Source organism: Oncorhynchus keta, chromosome 32 (assembly GCF_023373465.1).
Source record: "Oncorhynchus keta strain PuntledgeMale-10-30-2019 chromosome 32, Oket_V2, whole genome shotgun sequence".
Taxonomy (NCBI): domain Eukaryota; kingdom Metazoa; phylum Chordata; class Actinopteri; order Salmoniformes; family Salmonidae; genus Oncorhynchus; species Oncorhynchus keta.
This window is the reverse complement of record NC_068452.1, coordinates 15,419,443-15,442,708: the sequence shown is the minus strand read 5'-3', so window position 1 is coordinate 15,442,708 and position 23,266 is coordinate 15,419,443. Positions and strand designations below refer to the sequence as shown.

The following is a 23,266-nucleotide window of genomic DNA, read 5'->3' as shown; positions in this document are numbered from 1 at the left end:
TGCTAAATATAAGCATGTTAATCATTACTGAAACATGCAAACTACAAACAGTTAAAGATAATGAATACATGACCACTTGATACAAATATTTAATAAAAAAAGAATTCATACAAAAGTCAAGAGTTGGCTATAACATGAGCACTAACAAAGTGTGTTTATATGTGTGTAAGTGTTTGTGTGCGGGTGTGTGTATAATAATTTCCCATCATAAAAATGGATCCCCATTCCCCAATAAAATACCTTCATCGATACCACAAAAACAATGACCTTTCTGTCTACAAGCGCACCAGTATCACAAAGTATTAAGCGAAAACAGGCATAGAAAACGGTACTGGGTGTAATAAAATAAAAAACATTGTAAGGCTACTATTATATTATAATTATTTCTGTGACAACCTGGTTGATTAACAATATTGGGTTGTTAATAACACGTTTTTATATAAATAATGTGGGACACACAAAAAAGGCAGTGTAGAACACCATTGCTCTAATAACTTTCATAAGATTGTTCTGAAGTTTGCCCCCCAAAAATGTATTTTCCTCAGAATGAAGTCACGCAAAAAAGAATATTTTCACACGAATTAAGCCACACAAAAAAAACAAATAAAATGCACCAAATCTGCTGAAATACTTTTAAAAACATATTTGTACGAATTGAGTGTGCGATTGTATTGCTCTGTTTATGGGAGGGACGTCTGAAACCTGACGACCCGCTCATTGGGTCTATGGCGGCAGATTGACACGGCAGAATTTTTTTTTAAGCTAAACTGACCAAGTTGTACCTCCAACAACACATAAAACCTCACATAATTCTGCCCAAAAACAATGACAATTTCTCTCTATCAGAAGGTGAAGTATAGCTTAAAGTTATCCTATTTCTTTGTAGATCATTGTAGATCAGGGTGCCCGATAACTTCTCTCCGGGTTTTTTTTTTGGAGAGCGTGAAAGTACTTCTGCCGGAGTCGGTAATGTTCTATCGACACTGATCTAAAGTCAGTTTTGTGGTGTTTTCTGGTGATTATTTGGAGATGGTAAAACTGATCCTAGATTTGCCCCTATGGGCAACTTCTACCCAGTGCCCTTCTGAAATAAAGGGGGGCAAACTTTGTATCATTATTATGGCTGCTGCCGCCATGTGATAAGCAATGTCCACTTTGTCAAAGGCAGGGATGCAAAATATTTATCTTATCCATTCCCAGCCTGCATCTCCAGGGTGCTGATGGAGACGCAAAAAACGAATTTAACATAAATCGTGTAGCAGATATAGCATATGGTAGAATGAGTATGTGTCCTTTTCTGTAGCCTACAGGCCGGTGATAGTGTATGAAACTGCAATGAGATGGAAACTTTTTACATTAGGTTTCTTCGATCAAATAGCCTAACCAAAATGGCGCTCAATCAAATAAAACATGCGCTGACATGTTAACAAACAACATGTCCTAAAAATAGGACAGGTAAAAGTCAAATTGACCATATGGATTGGACCGTTAGGCAACTCACAACTGCTGTCCATTAGTTTCATCCCATGGGCTAAATTGTCATGCTCAGTGGTTTCAAGTTTGTATCCATATATTTTTTTTATTGAAAAAGGAAATACTTCTGCATTTCCCGCAGTGTCAACACATTGCAAATAGGCTCAGGATTAGTTGAGTAGCTGATATTCAGAGTTTAAATATCGCTTCGACTAATAAAGCCAATGCAAAGGCCTGCTTTACAAACTGTGGGTTTACCATATCAATGGGCATTCATAAAATTCCATTGCTTGTGGACATGGTGGGCTTTACACCCCAGTGAGCACGGGCCAACGTCTTCTTGACGTCTTTTTTTGTTGTTCTTGTCCGGACCTGCAGTCTTTTTTGTGTGTTTTACAAATGGTGAGCCTACCACATAGATAAGCATTCCTAAAATGAAATTTCAGGTGACACTATAAGCTATACCTCAGTAAGCACTGATCGACACTGATGCCTTTTGGATTACTTTTTTTGGTCTTGTCCAGTTGTCTTTTTTGGTGCCATCTGGACCAGCCTTGATTTGGCTCAAATGTAGACGTATAAAAAATAATGTATTTTCAACTGTCATTCAGAACCCGAAAATTAACCACCCGCCAACCCCTCTTTTATGCTGCTGCTACTCTCTGTTGATCATCTATGCATAGTCACTTTAACTAATCCTACATGTACATATTACCTCAAATAGCCCGAGTAACCAGTGCACCCGCACATTGACTCTGTACCGGTACCACCTGTATATAGCCTCGCTACTGTTATTTTTGACTGTTTTTTTTCTTTCTTTACTTATCTATCGTTTACCCGAATATCTATTTTTTACTTAAAAACTGCACTGTTGGTTAAGGGCTTGTAAGTAAGCATTTCACTGTATGGTCTGTATTCGGCGCACGTGACAAATACATTTTGATTTGAACCTGATTTCAATATCTGGAAAATACGTATTTTCACCTTTCATTCAGAACCTACAATGAACCTAACTTCGACATTTTGAAAATACGTATTGTAGACGTCTTTTTAACGTCATTTTGCTTACTGGGACTATTCTGATAAGGGGCGGCAATTTTGTGGTCTCGCCTATGGCGGCCGGGATCGGCCGGTCACATGAGCATTTTCACTTTCCAAACGTCATTTGAAGTGGGTTTCAGTGCAGGCGGGAGATCTATTTTATCTTCGAAAATAACAATAGCAACATGCTGTAGGCCTACAACTGAAAACTTTTTTTGATTACGTCTATCGTCCAAACTGGAATGTAGCCTATTTTCCTCTCGATTGCTTTTGCGCGTCTATCGTTCCACCCTGGGCCTGAAATTGAAATCATACTTTCATTTATGAATCTATACGTGCAACCCAATTTTAACCTGTTCATTAATCATTAAACTGTTATAATATATTCAGTGACCTGGTAAATATTGGATTTTTTTCAACAAAGAAAACTGAATTGAAGAGGTGAACTACAGTTACGATCGGCGCCAATGGACACGTTGGCTTTTCTGACAGATAAGCAGTTACTGCAGTTTTTACGCTGTAGTAGGACAGAGATGTCGTGCATGGTGCAACCACACACCTTTCTTAACCAGCTGCGTGACCACCACCTCATTCCGGAGAACATGTACAAGGTGAGAGCAGTAGAGAGTGCCAAATTTCTATAGACAAAACCGCCCAATCAAAGGCTCAATTTAATCCCATCGGTCACAATACCGAAACAAACTTTTGTAGGACCTACTTTACAGGCTTGAAATAAATTAAAACTGTACTTAACAAATAAGTCATATATTATGCATTATTAATGTGAAGTATGATTCAGAGAAGTTTCATTTAGATTTCTCAAAATGGTCACAAGACAAGGATAAATCTCCAAGGTTTAGACCTACTTTTACACCAGAAGTCTGTATTCAACAGCTTAAAAAAACAACTTGATTGTTGAAATGTTTTCATATTTAGTTTAATGTTTAAGGGGTCTAGTTTACATTAACTCCCTAGTGGTGCAGAGGTCTAAAGGCATCACTACAGACACCCTGGTTCGATTCCAGGCTATATCACAACTGGCCGTGTTTGGGAGTCCCATAGGGCGGCACAATTGGCTCAGCCTCATCCAGGTTTGGTCTGTGTAGGCAGTCATTGTAAATAAGAATGTGTTCTTAACTGACTTGCCTAGTTAATTATTTAAAAAAAAATAGGCTATGTGCCTTAATTTACTTTGAAGGGGTCATCATGAATTTGAGAGTAAATTATATACAGCTCGGTGGCAAGTAAAATGTTGTATTTAATATTAAAGTACACCTACTGTAATATAAATATAGTATCATAGCAAGTACTGTGTAATGACACAGTACAATACCGTAAAATGTACTGTATTAGGCCTATACTGTAAATGCTACCATCATCGAAAGGAATTAATGATTGGATGAATGAATTACATTTATTGAGGTGAGGGTTTGAATTTCATAGTATTTTACTGTAATTACAAGTGATTGGTGAAAGATTTTACCAAGTACTTAGGAAGAGGTCATCATCTGATGGTGTTAGTAAAGGAAGAAAGTGGTAAGTAAGCAAGTTGTTTCCAAAAAACAGATTTTCACCAAGTCAAATACATTTATTGGGTATCATGGTGCTTTTATCTGAACCAAAGTAGATCATTATAAGATTGTTCTGTATATCAGTTGGAGTCTCTATAAGCTTCAATATGAGATCCTAAACCTAGCATAAAAGTGCATCCTTGTAGCTGTGTGGGCTAATATAGTCAAAATGTTTCCCATCGGGTAAGTTGAGCCAATGGCAAGTTGAGCAAATTGAAGTGTTTTCTTCCCAGGTGTAATGCAAGGCATTAGTGCTGGCATATGAGGCAACAATAGGGCCTGGCCTATGCTAAAAGTGTTTTTAAAAAGTGTTTGTTAGGTGTTAAACCTGTGTTAAAAGATCATTCATATTATTAAAAGACAAAAAGTGATTGCGAATTGTGTTTGGGAAATAAAGATTGACATGGTTTTAAAAAGGTAGTGGCAATATTTAATTCAGTAGACATTTTTAGGAGGCTTAACTTACCCTGTTCCGCAGCTCACCTTACCTCGTAAATTGTGCCAAGAGACCACTTTTTTTGTGACTAGCGATGTTTTCAAAATTGTAATGTTTTCCTGAATTCTGATTATTTCCGGGGATACACAACATCCTGAAATATATGTAGATATATTTGTTAGAAAGAACACTATATTTCCTTTGATGGAGTGGTGCTGAATTTTAAAAAAATGCTCAACTTACCCCACTCTCCCCTAAAGAATGAATATTTGGTGTTTTATAATGTTACGTTTGATACCGGAGCTCTGAGGCATGTGCCGAAATCGCTAAGCAGCTACTTCGAAGTAGTTTGCTGATGTGCGTATCACTTTTTCACGGGTGCGTCATCAATGACGTCCGAAGCTTCATCTCATCACATGCTTTTTCAGATTGCGTGTTACAAAAAATGAAATCCCACTGATTTCTCTGTGGTTCTGGTGCCGTCTTTAATTCCAAGCTGCTTTCAAACACGACCTGTACTAGACACGTACTTTCAAATATAGTTCGGATTTTGAACAAAAAATGTCAGCTGCCTGGCAGCTTACCTGTTAGAGTAGAGAACATTCAGGGTTGTGAGGGTATGAGTTGGAATCCTGTTGAAGGCACACTATTTTGAAAATGGTTTTATGTGAAACACTTTCTGCGCTGTTCAAATATTTGTATTTATTTAGTATAGTATACATTTCTGTCTTAAGCATCTTAAATAATGCCATAGATTCAGTTTTTGAAAAACAGTAAAGATGCGAAGCTGGTATTCCAACTGATGCCACAATCTACCTCCGCGCCACAGAGTTCAGATGATAGCAGTGGATTAAAACAACGTCTCTCTGATAATCATACGCTGCTGTTTATTGTTAACCAGCAGATGTCACTAATGTGCATTGTGAACTGATAATGAACATCCGTTTTTCAGCACATTTTGGTGAAAGCGCCGACAGAGATTGCCGCTTCGCTATGCAGTTTTGTGTTTTTTTACGTGTTATTTCTTACATTGGTACCCCAGGTCATCTTAGGTTTCATTACATACAGTCGAGAAGAACTACTGAACATAAGAGCAGCGTCAACACACCATCGGTACGACCAAGAATATGACTTTCGCGAAGTGGATCCTGTGTTCTGCCTTTCACCCAGGACCACGGAATGGATCCCAGCCGGCGACCCCAAAAAACGACTTCGAAAAAGGGGAAAAGCGAAGCGGTCTTCTGGTCAGACTCCGGAGACGGGCACATCGTGCACCACTCCCTAGCATTCTCCTCGCCAATGTCCAGTCTCTTGACAACAAGGTTGATGAAATCCGAGCAAGGGTAGCATTCCAGAGGGACATCAGAGACTGTAACGTTCTTTGCTTCACGGAAACATGGCTCACTGGAGAGACGCTCGCGGAGACGGTGCAGCCAGCTGGTTTCTCCACGCATCGCGCCGACAGAAACAAACATCTTTCTGGTAAGAAGAGGGGCGGGGGCATATGCTTTATGGTTAACGTGACGTGGTGTGGCCACAACAACATACAGGAACTCAAGTCCTTTTGTTCACCTGATTTAGAATTCCTCACAATCAAATGTAGACCGCATTATCTACCAAGGGAATTCTCTTCGATTATAATCACAGCTGTATATATTCCCCCCCAAGCAGACACATCGATGGCTCTGAGCAAACTTTATTTGACTCTTTGCAAACTGGAATCCATATATCCGGAGGCTGCATTCATTGTAGCTGGGGATTTTAACAAGGCTAATGTGAAAACAAGACTCCCTAAATTTTATCAGCATATCGATTGCGCAACCAGGGCTGGAAAAACCTTGGATCATTGCTATTCCAACTTCCGCGACGCATATAAGGCCCTGCCCCGCCCTCTTTTCGGAAAAGCTGACCATGACTCCATTTTGTTGATCCCTGCCTACAGACAGAAACTAAAACAAGAAGCTCCCACGCTGAGGTCTGTTCAACGCTGGTCCGACCAATCTGATTCCACACTCCAAGACTGCTTCTATCACGTGGACTGGGATATGTTTCGTATTGCGTCAGACAACAATATTGACGAATACGCTGATTCGGTGAGCGAGTTCATTAGAATGTGCGTTGAAGATGTCGTTCCCATAGCAACGATTAAAATATTCCCAAACCAGAAACCGTGGATTGATGGCAGCATTCGCGTGAAACTGAAAGCGCGAACCACTGCTTTTAATCAGGGCAAGGTGACTGGAAACATGACCGAATACAAACAGTGTAACTATTCACTCCGCAAGGCAATCAAACAAGCTAAGCGTCAGTATAGAGACAAAGTAGAATCTCAATTCAACGGCTCAGACACAAGAGGTATGTGGCAGGGTCTACAGTCAATCACGGATTACAAAAAGAAAACCAGCACCGTCACGGACCAGGATGTCTTGCTCCCAGGCAGACTAAATAACTTTTTTGCCCGCTTTGAGGACAATACAGTGCCACTGACACTGCCCGCAACTAAAACATGCGGACTCTCCTTCACTGCAGCCGACGTGAGGAAAACATTTAAACGTGTCAACCCTCGCAAGGCTGCAGGCCCAGACGGCATCCCCAGCCGCGCCCTCAGAGCATGCGCAGACCAGCTGGCTGGTGTGTTTACGGACATATTCAATCAATCCCCAGTCTGTTGTTCCCACATGCTTCAAGAGGGCCACCATTGTTCCTGTTCCCAAGAAAGCTAAGGTAACTGAGCTAAACGACTACCGCCCCGCCCCGTAGCACTCACTTCCGTCATCATGAAGTGCTTTGAGTGACTAGTCAAGGACCATATCACCTCCACCCTACCTGACACCCTAGACCCACTCCAATTTGCTTACCGCCCAAATAGGTCCACAGACGATGCAATCTCAACCACACTGCACACTGCCCTAACCCATCTGGACAAGAGGAATACCTATGTGAGAATGCTGTTCATCGACTACAGCTTGGCATTTAACACCATAGTGCCCGCCAAGCTCGTCATCAAGCTCGAGACCCTGGGTCTCGACCCCGCCCTGTGCAACTGGGTACTGGACTTCCTGACGGGCCGCCCCCAGGTGGTGAGGGTAGGCAACAACATCTCCACCCCGCTGATCCTCAACACTGGGGCCCCACAAGGGTGCGTTCTGAGCCCTCTCCTGTACTCCCTGTTCATCCACGACTGCGTGGCCACGCACGCCTCCAACTCAATCATCAAGTTTGCGGACGACACAACAGTGGTAGGCTTGATTACCAACAACGACGAGATGGCTTATAGGGAGGAGGTGAGGGCCCTCGGAGTATGGTGTCAGGAAAATAACCTCACACTCAACGTCAACAAAACTAAGGAGATGATTGTGGACTTCAGGAAACAGCAGAGGGAACACCCCCCTATCCACATCGATGGAACAGTAGTGGAGAGGGTAGTAAGTTTTAAGTTCCTCGGCGTACACATCACAGACAAAATGAATTGGTCCACCCACACAGACAGCATCGTGAAGAAGGCGCAGCAGCGCCTCTTCAACCTCAGGAGGCTGAAGAAATTTGGCTTGTCACCAAAAGCACTCACAAACTTCTACAGATGCACAATCGAGAGCATCCTGTCGGGCTGTATCACCGCCTGGTACGGCAACTGCTCCGCCCACAACCGTAAGGCTCTCCAGAGGGTAGTGAGGTCTGCACAACGCATCACCGGGGCAAACTACCTGCCCTCCAGGACACCTACACTACCCGATGTCACAGGAAGGCCATAAAGCTCATCAAGGACAACAACCACCCGAGCCACTGCCTGTTCACCCCGCTATCATCCAGAAGGCGAGGTCAGTACAGGTGCATCAAAGCTGGGACCGAGAGACTGAAAAACAGCTTCTATCTCAAGGCCATCAGACTGTTAAACAGCCACCACTAACATTGAGTGGCTGCTGCCAACACACTGACTCAACTCCAGCCACTTTAATAATGGGAATTGATGGGAAATGATGTAAAATATATCACTAGCCACTTTAAACAATGCTACCTAATATAATGTTTACATACCCTACATTATTCATCTCATATGTATATGTATATACTGTACTCTATATCATCTACTGCATCCTTATGTAATACATGTATCACTAGCCACTTTAAATATGCCACTTTGTTTACATACTCATCTCATATGTATATACTGCACTCAATACCATCTACTGTATCCTGCCTATGCCGCTCTGTACCATCACTCATTCATATATCTTTATGTACATATTCTTTATCCCCTTACACTTGTAATAAGGTAGTAGTTTTGGAATTGTTAGCTAGATTACTTGTTGGTTATTACTGCATGGTCGGAACTAGAAGCACAAGCATTCCGCTACACTCGCACTAACATCTGCTAACCATGTGTATGTGACAAATAACATTTGATTTGATTTGTACCTCGTTTATCAGAGTATCGAACCTGGTTCATATGGGTATTTGTGCTGAGATATGTAGGTGTAGATCCAGTTTATATTAGTATTGGGACTAGTGTATAGACCCGGTTTGTAGGAGTACTGGAGCTGATGTGAAGGGCCATAGCCAGGATCTGAGTTTTTGACATAAAAAAAAAAGTTGAAGCTAATTTACTGCATTTCTATACAATTTAAAAACTCTAAAATTCTATTTGGAGAACAAGGTCTATACCCGTTGTATTCGGCGCATGTGACAATTTTTTTTTGGTTTGATTTGATTTGAAAACGATTGTAATCATTTCCCGGTTTGACCGCTAGAGGTTCCTTGAGGTTCTCCAGGGTTCATCGGTTCAACACTAATTCTAAGAGTGTACTATGTACACTAAGACCATTCACTCTCCTATTACTATCTGGGTACAAAAAATAGAAATAACACGTCTTTGAATGTTATTGTCAGAGTGGACATTGGAGTTGATGATCATTGATTAGTAATATGTCCATGAATTCCTGTCTGTCACATGAACTGATTGGGATGGTAGTTGCTTCTAGAGAATCAAGTCTATCACTCTACTCCAGCCAAAATGTGTTAACCCCCACAAATTGGACCATGGTTTTGTATTTGACCCCTCCTGCAGAAGCTGATTTTGATTAGGAGTAAGGAGCTGAGGGAGAAGGGTGTGTACCGGGTGTTGGACTGGGTGGAGGCAGAGAGGCCCGACAGCATCAAGCTGTTCTGGAACTGTGTGTTCAGGGATCACCTCCTGCAGCAGTACCCCACGTTACGCCTGCTACGAAACCGCCTGCTGGACGGTCAGTTCTGGAGCCTTCACTCTTATTACTCTCTTATTATGGCCTTATTATGGCATTTGTATGGATAGGCTAATATCTATATATAATTCTAACTCATAGTATAATATAAATGTAGTCTCAATGGTGGATACTTTGAAGTTGAGGTTCAAAGCCCTGTCTAATTTGTATTTCTAATAATAATTTATTAGGTGTACATGAATTAGGTTGCATGGTTTGCTCAATGTTGCCACCAATCCCTTGTAGGGTCGTTCACATTCTATGAGAAACTGCCAGAGAAGGTGGAGAAGGAAGAGGAGGAGGATAAGAAGAAGGCTTCAGCAGAAGGAGGCGAGGAGGAGGAGGAGAAGACAGGAAGGAAAAAGAGGAAACAGAAAAAGAGAAGTGCGAGTGCGGAGGAGGAGCAGCCCAGCACATCCACCCAGTCCACCCCCAGTCAGAAGAGGAAAGTCCAGAGGCTCAAATACTGTGAGTCCCCGGCTTATGTTCCCTGGGGTAAAAGAGCAGGCTTTGAGTAGGAAAGTCTAAAGTACCTCTAACTTCAAACAGACATTTTCTTGAGTAAATATTGACTCTTGAATTCATAGGGTAGGAAGTAGGTTTATTGTTTTGGCGGGGTGAAATATATTCATTTTTTATTTCAACATTAATGACTGTCCCCAATGTGTCCCCATGCAGGCTCTCCTTTCAGGAAGGGGGAGAAAGCTGACATCTGGACCTGGCCAATCTACAAGAGCCAGCTCCCAGTCACCTGTGGGGACAAAGAAGGCATGCTCAACAGGGACAAGCTGGCCAAAGGTAGGTCATAACAAGGACTTTATATGATGTGTTTGTGTGTAATGATGGATGTGGTTTGGCTGAATAACCTTGCCTGAGACCTTAAAAGTGGCAATCTGCAGTTGCTACATCCATTTTTGGACTTACACATTTATGATATGTGCCCATTGATTCTTGAAGAATATAACTCATGAACTTAGTTCAACTGTTTTACCCCATCAGAACCAAATGCTGTATACGCTTGTTTTACTCCAATGTTTGTAAACAAAGTACATGTAAACAAATTACGTATACCCTCAAAACATGGTTAATGCTATATTGTTAATAGCATGGATGGTCAGTCCTTGCCTGTTAACTCTATAGGTAACACGCAACCATGGTGAATGTGACTGTAGCCTACATCAAATGTTGCAATGGTAAAAAGTTGGATATCATTTTCACCTGGCACGATCACATTGCCTACCACAGGAGGTTGGTGGCATCTTAATTGGGGAGAACAGGCTCATGGTAATGGCTGGAGTGGGATGATTGGAATGGTATTAAAAACATCAAACACATGGTTTCCATCCGTTCAGCCATTATTATGAGCCGTCCTCCCCTCAACAGCATCCACTGTTGCCTACTCTAATATGTTGGCATGCATATTTTTTTTTAACCAATTCTGATGGTTGTTTAAAGCGGAATTTTGACAATATTACCGTTATATCAAAACTCTCGTCACTCCCATTTAACAACTCTGAATCGCTTTGGCACACAAGTGTTACGATTAACTAGGAGTGGTGGGTGGAATCAGGCGCAGAGAGCAGGGTTCAGTTTTTCTTTCAAATTTATTCCCCAGCGAAACAAAACAGTCACGCCAACACACAGGGCGTATGTATATAAGTTGCCAGTCCAAACAACAGGACAAAATAGTCCGGAGAATAAATACACGAATAACTCACACCATCAAACACAGAGTAACACAAACAAGCCCGCACAAATACCCAGCGGGGCTAGTGCCCTTAAATACCCTACAAACAAACCCTAATGCAAAACAGGTGTGCCCAATTACCCAATAACCCAAAACAAACGGAAAGGGAATCGATGGTAGCTAATAGGCCGGCGACGACGACCGCCGAGCACCGCCCGAACAGGAAGAGGCACCATCTTCGGCAAGGTTCGTGACAACAAGGCATCAAGTCACTTGCAGATAATGTTGCATACAACGTTGTAAACAATGTTTGAAAGGTCTATCTTTTTCATCGAACACAATCAAATTTAACATAAGCTGTAGATGCCATCAATTGCCCAATTTATAGGCATCCAATTTAAACAGATTTTTTAACAAAGTGATGTTGGATAACTTGAAATTGACATGATGTGAATAAATAAATAATCAAAAGAAAAACTTGTTTATTTATTAGCCTAGTGTTTATAAGTATTTAGGCATATACTTGTGGAATTGGCCTCATGTGAAATCATTGTCAAATGCTCAAGAGATACTGTTACATGTACAGTAGGTCTAGATCATTTATGGATTGATCATATACAGCAGAAATATCAAAACATTATTTTAACAACTCCAAAGTAATTGCATGTGGCGCAGGAACCACTGACTCGCTGCATGTTTTCTATTATCAAGACACCTGCTGGTAACTCTTAACTTGTTAGGACAGGTGTCCTAAAAATCTGTTGATTAGGTGTGACTTTTATGATTAAGGATAGCGTTTATTTTTTACCCATCAGCACTTACAATAAATGTTCCACTCTGAGACCCTTTGTGAATACGGGCACAGATCTAGTGCATAGCCTTTAGTGGGTTAACACAGTATTGTGATGTGTAGGAGACCCAGGTTTCAATCACTGTCAGGCACATGTGTACCACAGTCTATTTGACTTTGCATGGTTTTAATTTGTGGTGGTGTGTATGATGTCTGACTTCCTCATTGGATTGTCTCAGGGGAGAGGTGCATTGTGGTTCAGGGTTCCTGGTTGATGTCTGACTTCCTTATTGGTTTGTCTCAGGGGAGAAGTGCATTGTGGTCCAGGGTCGCTGGTTCACCCCAAGTGGCTTTGAGGAGTTTGGGGGGAAGAAGAGCTGTAAGAACTGGAAGTACAGTATCCGCTGTAGAGACACCACTCTGGAAAAACTGATCCAGGTACAGCATATATTTTTATCTAATTTATTTGACCATTTAAAAACACAATTCAACCAGACGTGATAACACAGGAAAGTTGAACAGCTTGGTCACTTTTCATACTCTAATCAGGCCTATGGACAATGTTGCCATACACTACACTCTGGGATATATATATAGGTCTGTATCATATAGTCTGTATCATATACAATATCATATAGGGGAGACGGGTTGGTTGTCACACTTTATACTCTTGTGTGTATTTCTCAGCACCAGTATATCTTACAAAACTATTTTCAATATTAGGAGAAACACAGAGGTCTTGGGTTGAAATGTGGACTGACCCTTTTTATCTTCATATATAATTCCAACATGGAGTCACTGTAAGAGCATTAAACAGGTTAACATTCCCAAGGCCACAGGGTGCGTACTCAGAGCTTGCACTGACCAGCTGGCAAGTGTGTTCACTGACATTTTCAACCTCTCCCTGACCCAGTCTGTAATACCTACGTATCTTCAATCAGACCATCATAGTCCCTGTGCCCAAGAACGCCAAGGTAACCTGTCTAAATGACTATCGCCCAGTAGAACTCACATCTGTAGCCATGAAATGCTTTGAAAGGCTGGTCATGGATCACATCAACACCATCATCCCAGACACCCTGGACCCACTCCAATTCGCATACCACCGCAACAGATCCACAGATGTCTCAATCGCAGTCTCAATCGCACTCCACACTGCCCTTTCCCACTTGGACAAAAGGAACACCTACTTGAGAATGCTGTTCATTGACTACAGCTCAGAGTTCGACACCATAGTACCCTCGAAACTCATCACTAAGCTAGGTACCCTGGGACTGAACACCTCCCTCTGCAACTGGATCTTGGACTTCCTGATGGACGGGCCCAGGTGGTAAGGGTAGGCAACAACACATCTGCAACGCTGACCCTAAAGACCAGGGCACCTCAGGGGAGTGTGCTTAATCCCCTCCTGTACTCCCTGTTCACCCACGACTGCGTGACCAAGCACGACTCCAACACCATCATTAAGTTTGCCGACAGCACAACGGTAGTAGGCCTGATCACCAACGTCGTTGAGATAACCTATAGGGAGGAGATCAGAGACCTCGCAGTGTAGTGCTAGGACAACAATCTCTCCTTCAACGTCAGCAAGACAAAGGACACTGATCGTGGACTACAATAAATGGAAGGCCAAGCACACCCCCATTCACATCGACAGGGCTGTATGGAGCCGGTCCTGAGCTTCAAGTTCCTCGGTGTCCACACCACTAAGGATCTATCATTGTCCAAACACACCAACACAGTCATGAAGAAGGCACGACAATGCCTCTTCCCCCTGAGGAGGCTGAAAAAAATTGGCATGTGCCCTCAGACTACCTGCATTGACCCTTTTTTTTTGCAATAACACTCTTGCACTGATTCTATGCACACAACCTGGACCTGGACCCACACATTCACACATACTTACACTGACTCCTTGACACACACATACAAACAACTTTTAATTGATTTTATCACATTTTTTCTCCCCAATTTCGTGATATCCAATTGGTAGTTACAGTCTTGTCCCATCGCTGCAACTGCCAAGCCATACTGCTTCTTGACACACTGCTCGCTTAACCCGGAAGCCAGTCGCACCACTGTGTCGGAGGAAACACCGTACAGCTGGTGACCTGAAGTAAGCGTGCATGCGCCCGGCCACCACAGTCGCTAGAGCGCGATGGGACAAGGGCATCCCAGCTGGCCAAACCTTCCCCTAATCCCAGACGACGCTGGGCCAATTGTGTGTCGTCTCATGGGTCTCCCGGTTGCGGCTGGCTGCAACACAGCCCAGGATTCAAACCCGGATCTGTAGTGACACCTTCATAGAATGGTCTTTGATCGCCAATGACATTGTTGTGAATTGCAAAGCAGGCCGTTCATAAATTCTGAGCGTTATCATGTTCCTCAATTAATTCATGACACAGAGCGCACTCAGGACGCACAGAGCACTTCCCGACCATAGCGTCATCAAATCATACAAATGGCAGTCAAATGAGAATTCAAATGACCATCGTTGCTAAGCTTGCTAGATAACCTAATAATAAACGAATGTCAGAATATTTTGGCTTGTTGATGATTCGTTGATGACCAGATCAGCTCATGGATAACTATTTTGAAGAGTGCAAATAGTTTAAATATCAAGGTATCTTAATATCCATATCTACTCTCATATCATTTGTTGATCACACATTCTCTACCGAAGTTCTCATATGGGCAGTAAGTACGAGACAGCGCAGAGAAGAGGGGGACATGTTATAACGGTATTTTGGCATGCGTAGGCGAGAGACGTGCTTTCAGATTGCAACCTTATGTGTCACCAAATTAAGTTAAGAATTGTTCATGCATGACAGGAGTCAGGATTTGGGGTTTCAGTGGGATAGGGACTGGATAGGAAAATAGCCTAGGCTCTAGGACAGGAGAAGATAACAATTCAGAGGCATGAGGGAAAAGGCTAACAGACTTCATGTCTGTGAACAGAGACTCATATGTAGTGAATTTTATTTTATTTTATTTTACCTTTATTTTACTAGGCAAGTCAGTTAAGAACAAATTCTTATTTTCAATGACGGCCTAGGAACAGTGGGTTAACTGCCTGTTCAGGGGCAGAACGACAGATTTGTACCTTGCAACCTTACGGTTACTAGTCCAACGCTCTAACCACTAGGCTACCCTGCCGCCCCATGTGCATAGACATATCAAATTTGTGACTCTCTGAAGAGTCACAATGACAGCTCAAGAGGCACACTTTCTTTTAGAGGCTATACTGTAGGGGTTTCCTGTAGGGTTTATTAACTGCATTCGGGTCGCATGTGCAGACCGGTAGTGTCAATTATGCGTGTGCTTTGAATTCATGCCGACTTTGTGTGAAGTAAATACGCTAGGCTAAAGGCTGGCCTCAGCCGGATCGTTGGGCTTCCATGCCTCAGCCGGCTCACCAGGCTCTCACGCTCCTGCTGGTTCGTTGGGCTTCCACACCATACCCGGCTTGCCCAGCGCCCATGTCTCGGCCGGTTCTCCCAGGTGGGAGGGTACTGTAACATCTGCTCCTGCTCCCCCTAGCACTTGAGGGCGCCAGGCTGCCCAACATTACGCGCTCCTATCATCCATTACGCACACCTGCCTTCCCTCGTCACGCGCATCAGCGATATTGGACTCACCTGACTCACCCATCACTTGTTATTACTTCTCCTATATTTGTCAGTTCCCCAGCTCTGTTCCCCGCTTCTGCATTGATTGTTTTTTGTCATTGTTTTCTTTTATGCTGACGCTGTTCCTGTCTCATTCCATGTCCGTTATTTCTTAAATGTTTGACTCCCCTTACCTGCTTTGTCTCTCCAGCATCATCCATGTGACAGAGAGGTTCAATGCTTTAATATTGAATAGTTTCAGCCCCCTGAATTCATATTCATTATATAAATAAGCATGTTTAATTTTGCCTTGCTTACCATTCCAAATAAAGTGGAATATTTTTTTGTTCATAGATTTTATTTTTAAAATCGTTCGGTGTTGGCAGGGCCATAAGTAAATCGATAAACTGGGATAATGACTAAATCATTTAAGATGCTAGTTCACGTAGCTTGACCTAGGGACTCAGAAATAGGTTTGAAATATAGCTCTCCCTTTCCTCTTTTCAACAAACGTACCTGTTCACGGATACTCCCATAATTAAAACATTTACGAAGAAATATCACACTTTTCCCCCCTTGTACCTATGAGAAACATAACTTCCCCTCACCTCAATGTTTTGTCGTGCTGACATGAATTGGCCAGGTGAATGAGTTCTGTCGAAGAATTCACACATTTTAACTTAAACATTACACAGCGCCATTTAGATTGGTAGTAATTAGCACGGTGACAACCAACCCGTGAGACAACCACCCCTGGTCTCCCCTAAAAACTATAGCTATACATTATACCCTTTTTGTTTTTCTGTAAAGAAACTAACTGTACAGGTATTTCACTGATATGTCATTCAACACTAAAAAGCAATGTCTGTCTCCCTTTCTCTACCCCCCCATCACCATCCTACCCACCTCAGGAAGGCCATTTAACTTCACCAGACTTTAAAAGAAGAAAGAGTGCACAGGTATGAGACCAATCAATATACCACATAATCTGGATCAACAAATATAATTAGGCTATTTAGTTGTGCAAATGCCCTCAAATGCTTACTACATCCACATCATACTGTATATCTATATAACAGTTCACCCACATCATTCTATGTAAAAAATGACTTGATAATAACTGAATAAAAAAATGTATCCATGCCTTTATCAACCAAATATAATCCAGGTCCTCACAAATTAATAGAATGGTAACACATCATGGCAATTCGGTTTTTGTAAGTAGAGGCTTATACCATACTGGGCATGGAAAGATGTGGGACCATTGAAAATGCAAAGAAAGTGCTGCATTGTCATAGCATCTGAATACATTTGGTTTATGAATGTAAGTCACCTTACCATATTAGATAAAGAAGAGTCTATTATGTTTATTATACAACAGGGTCTGTCTATTTTCTCCTTTCTAGGCCAAGAGAGCACTGTTTTCCTCCAACCAATCAGCGGGCTCAATTACAGGTATGTACACCAATCACAACTCAATGGAATCTTTCTGAATCCTTTAAAAATGACTATCAGGTAAAGGGGATGATGTCTCTCTAACCATGTGTTTTTGTTGTGTCATGAAGCCCGCTTGAAGCCCGTAACAAAAAGGGAGACAACATGGAGATAAAGAATAACAAAATATATTTATTAACTGAAGTAAAGTAAATACAATTAACAATGGTTTGTGTTTAGTCAGTAGTGTAAGTGAGTGGTCGCGTGTGTACATGTGATAATTAGGGGTGTTGAACGGTGCCAATGCAAACAAACCAAATCTGTCTGTGTCTGCATGGAGAGAGTCTCCCCAATGAATGTGGAAGAAGTCTATTTATCCTGGGACACACCCGGGCCCAGGTGTTTTCTATGTAGCTGACGACCCTCCCAACTCCGCCATCCTAATAAAGAAACAAGAACAAAGAGAGAATACGGCAGACAGAGTGGGAGGGTCGTCACAGTTGCTATAAGGTTTTTGACCCTAAACGTCTTTGTTTATCTTTACTTCAGGATCTGAGGAGGATGATGGTGAGGAGGAAGAGGAGGAAGAAGAAGCTGAGCAGGAAAGAGAGGAAGGAGAGGGAGGAGAGCAGGCAAATACTGCTGGAGGAGAGAGCAGTGCAGGAGTCAGCCATGGTGTTGTGAAAAAGTGTGTCTTCAAAGTCACCTGTGGAGCCATCAATGGAATGCTACATAAGGATCGGTTTGCATCCGGTACATATTTTATTCTCTCAAGGTTTAATAAACTTAAGAAAATCCTATAGCTATTGCCATGTCTCCAAAACTATTGGAGGTACTGGAGACACTTTTACATGTTGGCAACCCTCTTTCTCTGGCTGCACCTCAAATACCGCCCCCACTTAGTGCTTTTATCAAGCAGAAAACCCATTTCAGCTGATCCACAAGGCCATGAGATGTGACTGTATAGTTCTCTTAAGGAAAAGCAGCTTCAGTCAGACTGCTTTCACTGTGAGAGCTTCCCATGTCTGGAACTCACTGCCTTCAGACACACGTAACTGTGCAACACACAACCTGTCTGTAGTTTGTGAGGTGTGTAGATATTGTTTGTTCATTTTCTGTCTTTTGTTTGGTTGCTTTTTGTGTCATTGCTCTGTCTGTCTGCGTTCTAAGTGTTATAGTTGTCATATGTTGCTCTCTGCTCTGTATGTGCTCATTGTCTGTCTGTACTGCCCAACGACTACGGTTGAACATTTGCTGACTGTCTAAAACTGGCACTTTTAATGAAAACATCCCTGTAAAAATAAATGTAAATTACCAATTTTCGCTATTGTCGCTAATACACTACAGGTTATTTTTCCATAGCCCTATGTCACTCTAGTCAGTTGTAGTGACCCATATTGGATTTATACTAGGGTTATAATAGGGTTTAATTTGAGTTTTTCCTTTTGCCCTTATCTTTTCTGTTGCCCCAGGGTCGTGTGGAAAGAGCATCCGTACGGAGCTGTGCTGGATGACCCCGATGACGTTTGTGACGGAGGGGTCAGCTCTGGAAGATCCCTCCTGGAAGAAAGACATCCAGTGTGACGGGAAACCACTCAGCGTCCTCATCGAGGTACAGAGGGAAAGAGAACAGGGAGAGAGTGAGGAAAAGAGATGAGAGAAAGAAGTGTGTTTGGCACTTACCAACCTACTGTACTAGGAATGGCTTAAGATAGTCTGGCAGGTATTTAAGGACCTGTGATGAAAAGATTGCCCTTCTTCAAAAACATTTTTAGTACTACTACTGTCTTTGTTTGTTTCTAATTTTCAGAGTAAGCTCTTGCACATCCACTCTCTCCTGTGTAAGTGCAAGCTGTGCAGCTCCACGGTCAAAGACCGGGTAAGTTTCCCCCTCCACCCTCAGGAATATGGTGGCACTCACTTACCAATCAGCCAATCACATTGGTTAAACAAATGCTTCAGTTGTAAAAATGAAATTCCAAGAAGTTTCTTAACATTACTGTATAAGGAATGAATGAATGACATTTTCGTGTGAAATCATCAGTTGGCAACCCATCCCTTACAGGATTTAATTGACACATAAGAAACATTTCAATAATTCAGTGATAATTCTTCTGGTGTTCTGCGAAGTGTGCACCGCATAAATAATGAAAAAATAAATCAGTACATCATAGTAGATAAGGTTATGCAAGCAATAATATTAACCCTCGATCAGTAAAAATTATAAAAACTAAAGAGATATTCAACAGAAGGTATTTAAACCTGATCTCGCACAAAGAGAAGATTCAAGTGTGAGACAGGCCTACAGACACACACGTGCACTTTGCTATATTGTCACGGCTCTCGTCGTAATGAGGAGATGACCAAAAACGCAGCATGGTAAGTGTTCATGATTCTTTATTAACCAAAACACTTGAACAAAATAACAAAGTGGAGAAAAAAACATTCTGTAAAGGTGCATAAACAATACAGAAAACAACTACCCACAAAACACAGGTGGGGAAAAAGGCTGCCTAAGTATGATTCCCAATCAGAGACAACGATAGACAGCTGTCCCTGATTGAGAACCATACGCGGCCAAAACATAGAAATAAAGAAACTAGAATGCTCACCCTAGTCACACCCTGGCCTAACCAAAATAGAGAATAAAAGCCTCTCTATGGCCAGGGCGTGACATATATAGGAGTTAAATATTTTTAGAATGTAGTTATAGGTTGCCCTTTTTCTTTTATTCCAGTCTTTATCAAAAAATTCAGCAAACAGAAATACACAATGGACAAAAAAACATTTAAGTTTCTCCTCATCGCTCAGCCACATATTTAAGGAAAGTGTCAATATCGTGGTACAAAGTGCAAAAGATTTTTGTACAAATGTTTTGTCAGACTGCTGGAAAAGGTCCGACATTTCGGTTGCCCAGGCTCCTCCAGTGAAAAGATCCCATTGAAAAACTTTTCTGGCAATTGGCATATCCATCAGTCTATTCCAAAGTCTCACCATACACGCCTTCCATCTCACCTCATAGGGTTCCCAGCCATTGTCCCCAGTTATTGCCAGTATAGGCGCAAACTTGTAGACACCTAAAGAATAAGTTCTGCTTTGAAATACCTCTTAGCAACTCGCACTCTTGCTGAATTAGTCCAGAACATTACACACGTCTGATAAAGTTTGGAATATGTGGCCTAACCAATATCTTTGAGTTTTTTTGTTTTTCTAAAAGCTCTACATGCTGAGTCAGCCAGGGCAGATGTGCCGTATTGAAAGGTGGTCATACAGTATGGTCATCAAAATAAAGACCCAAATATTTATAATTGCTAGTAAACTCAAGAATGTCTTCACCACCACAAAACTAAAAAACTTATCTTAGTACTTGGATTTCTAAAATGCATAAAAAAATCTCATAAATTAAAATCATGATTCCCCATCTTTTGCACCAATTGACTGCACATAATAACATTTTACGCAGGTCTTGTTCAGTTTCTGCCATCAAAATAATATAATCCGCATTTCAACATATCTTACTCCAGTATTTAACTGTTTAATTAATAAACATTAATAAACATAGCAAACAGAATCGGTGATAAGGAGTCTCCTTGTTTTACACACGAGGGTGTGGGAAACCAATCTGTACGAAATTCGTTAACACACAAACATGAAGTTGGTGCTTGATTGTTAACCAATCTCTTCTGTCTTGGCAGCACGATCAAGATAACGATGACGACTGCTTCATCTGTAGAAGCCAGGGCAGCTTGATATGCTGTGATAAGTGTCCTCGCTCCTTCCATCAGAGATGTCATCTTCCTAATGTGGATGACGCTATGCTGGGGTGAGAAGAGTAGTTGAGGGTTGATGAGAGAGAGAGTAAGAGAAATACATTTGATACAAGAGAGGTCTGTTCTGTGTAGGTAAACTTAGCTGTCAGCTAATTTGTGCACTATTGAAATGTGTGTTATCACAGGGATAATCGTACGTGGATGTGTACATTCTGTGTTCTGGGGGCCAGTCAGTTGTGGCGCTACCCCAAACAAATGACCTACCAGGAAGCCTTGACCTGCCGAATCTCTGACCACCTACTGGTGAGGAGCCTGTATTAATGACTACTACATTTGGGCCAATTGCCTCCAACTTCCTTCAATCAATCAATTACCCAACCTATCTGTCTATCTGTCCATTATAGGCATCACTATATACTTGACATGAAATAATTTTTCAAGATGAAATGTAAACACTCTCTGACCAGTCACGTTTACTCTGACAGGAATGCCAGTACCTCCTGCTGTGTCTGTACAAAGAGGACGAGGACAACATCTTTGTGACAGATCCTTGCATCAATGTAGGTTTGCTTGGTTCTCTCTCTCTCTGCGTGTGTGTGTGCTTATCAAAGTTCACATATATCTCCGTCTGTGTTTCATTGCCAGGTGAGAAACTACACCAGTGTGATAAAGACTCCGATGTGGCTGGGCAGGGTTGTGGAGAAGCTGCAGCAGAATCTCTACAAAACAGTGCAACACTTTGTGTCTGACGTGATGTTTATCTTCACCAACTGTGCCACATTTAACAGGGTAAGACAGCATTACTGCAGTATCCAATGTGAAGACTCAGGGCTAACATTTTGAAAGAAAGTCTTGGAATTATGCTAGTCAACTTTACTTGTGCTAATGCATGAATAACACTTTAACAATGTGCCTTTGCTTAATCCATAACAAAGCTGCATTAGGCTAAATGATTTGTATGTATTGTAATTCTAGTTTGTTTATTATGTTTTCTATACAAATGTGTCTGTCTTTTTTTTCTGAAGGATAATGCAGAGTTCCGTGAAATGGGCGAAAGATTGAAGGATCTATTTGAGAGAGAGTTCAAGAGTACATTCAGCATTCACATTCAGCATCCAGCTGCATCCAACAGCCAGTAGAGCCTTCATCAAGTCTGTACTGTTATCTCCCTATGAGACAACAGGGAATATTCACCATGCCCTGGTCCTTCTATACAGCATTCATACAGACTTGTACACCAAGTTGTACAGATCTTATTTTCCATGCATGTACATTATTTTCCATCTAGTCCTTTAATGAATTTATTTCATTCATTCTACCAGTCAAAAATGGGTGTGATAATAATTGAAATAGAATGATGGTGATAACATTGCATTTCATACAGTAAATGTTGCTTGCTAACTTTTCATGCAAAGCCTTAGACTTCCTTACCTTCCAGGTTTCATACTTCTGGTTAAGCCATACTAGATTTATGTCCAGGGATTCTGTCAAAAATAAACTAATGAATTTATACAACATTGTACAACGTACTGTAGGTATACTTGTTTGACTTTGTGTAGCCTACCAGAATGTGGTTCTGTTGAGGAGAATATCAGACTGAGCAGCAGCGCTCTCTTCAGGGCAGTTTGGGCAGCACCACAATTGCCAGCAGCGAATCCCCTGCGCAGCAGCGTTGCGCAGACATTTGGTAAACGATGCAGACATTTCTCTTCGGGTTGTTGTAAAGCCACAGCTTCGAGAATGCGAATACTACAATAGTAGCTTATGTTGGGTTTGTAGGAACATGTCTTTATATCTAATTGAAAGACGAAAACAGCCACATAGGCAGCCTATTTAGACATGGTTGAGCGAGCCAATAGCCAATTAAGTGCTTAACGTCGTTGAATATCACTGAAAAGTGAAGACTCGAGTCATTTGACGAGGAAGACGAATCATCTCCGCTGCTTTCAGGCAAGGCGGGAGAAGGCGGTCCAGTAGAAGACCATACAGGGTATTCAACAGCATGGGCGGCTGGCAACTAAAACGACCAGCAAACCCATTGTACTGTGTAAATTGTTGGTACTGTATAATCAGACAGACGTGGCATATTTTTCAGCCTTGTCTCACAGGAACTTTAACTTTAGAACTACTATTAGATAATAGGCAGAATCTACCGCACACCCGGAGCTGAGTAGCTAGTGAAGGTGTTGGAGGCAAAAGGCAAAACTGGAGAAACATTC

General features: G+C 41.8%; 1 protein-coding gene across 2 annotated transcripts; it reads left to right on the top strand.

Annotated features, from left to right (window-relative positions):
• Nucleotides 1–729: 729 nt before the first annotated feature.
• LOC118365148 (nuclear body protein SP140-like protein) lies at nucleotides 730–22,588 on the top strand. Of its 2 annotated transcripts, none has more exons than XM_052490685.1 (15): nucleotides 730–849; nucleotides 9,587–9,761; nucleotides 10,005–10,226; nucleotides 10,437–10,556; nucleotides 12,540–12,673; nucleotides 16,755–16,802; nucleotides 17,250–17,298; nucleotides 17,827–18,030; nucleotides 18,750–18,889; nucleotides 19,088–19,156; nucleotides 20,973–21,100; nucleotides 21,233–21,350; nucleotides 21,533–21,607; nucleotides 21,693–21,836; nucleotides 22,073–22,588. In XM_052490685.1, the coding sequence occupies exons 1-15, from the start codon at nucleotides 826–828 to the stop codon at nucleotides 22,184–22,186; spliced, it is 1,764 nt and encodes a 587-aa protein (XP_052346645.1). In that variant the 5' UTR covers nucleotides 730–825; the 3' UTR covers nucleotides 22,187–22,588. The 2 variants fall into 2 exon arrangements, with proteins under 2 accessions (XP_052346645.1, XP_035602994.1); XM_035747101.2 differs by lacking the exon at nucleotides 730–849 and adding an exon at nucleotides 2,602–3,125.
• The last annotated feature ends 678 nt before the right edge of the window (nucleotides 22,589–23,266 follow it).

Excerpts from the sequence above, each read along its gene's own strand:
- LOC118365148 (XM_035747101.2), top strand. The coding sequence starts at position 2,982 with ATGGACACGTTGGCTTTTCTGACAGATAAGCAGTTACTGCAGTTTTTA. Across the intron at positions 16,803-17,249 it reads AAAGAAGAAAGAGTGCACAG|GCCAAGAGAGCACTGTTTTC; the intron begins GTATGAGACCAA and ends TCTCCTTTCTAG. Across the intron at positions 19,157-20,972 it reads GCTCCACGGTCAAAGACCGG|CACGATCAAGATAACGATGA; the intron begins GTAAGTTTCCCC and ends CTGTCTTGGCAG.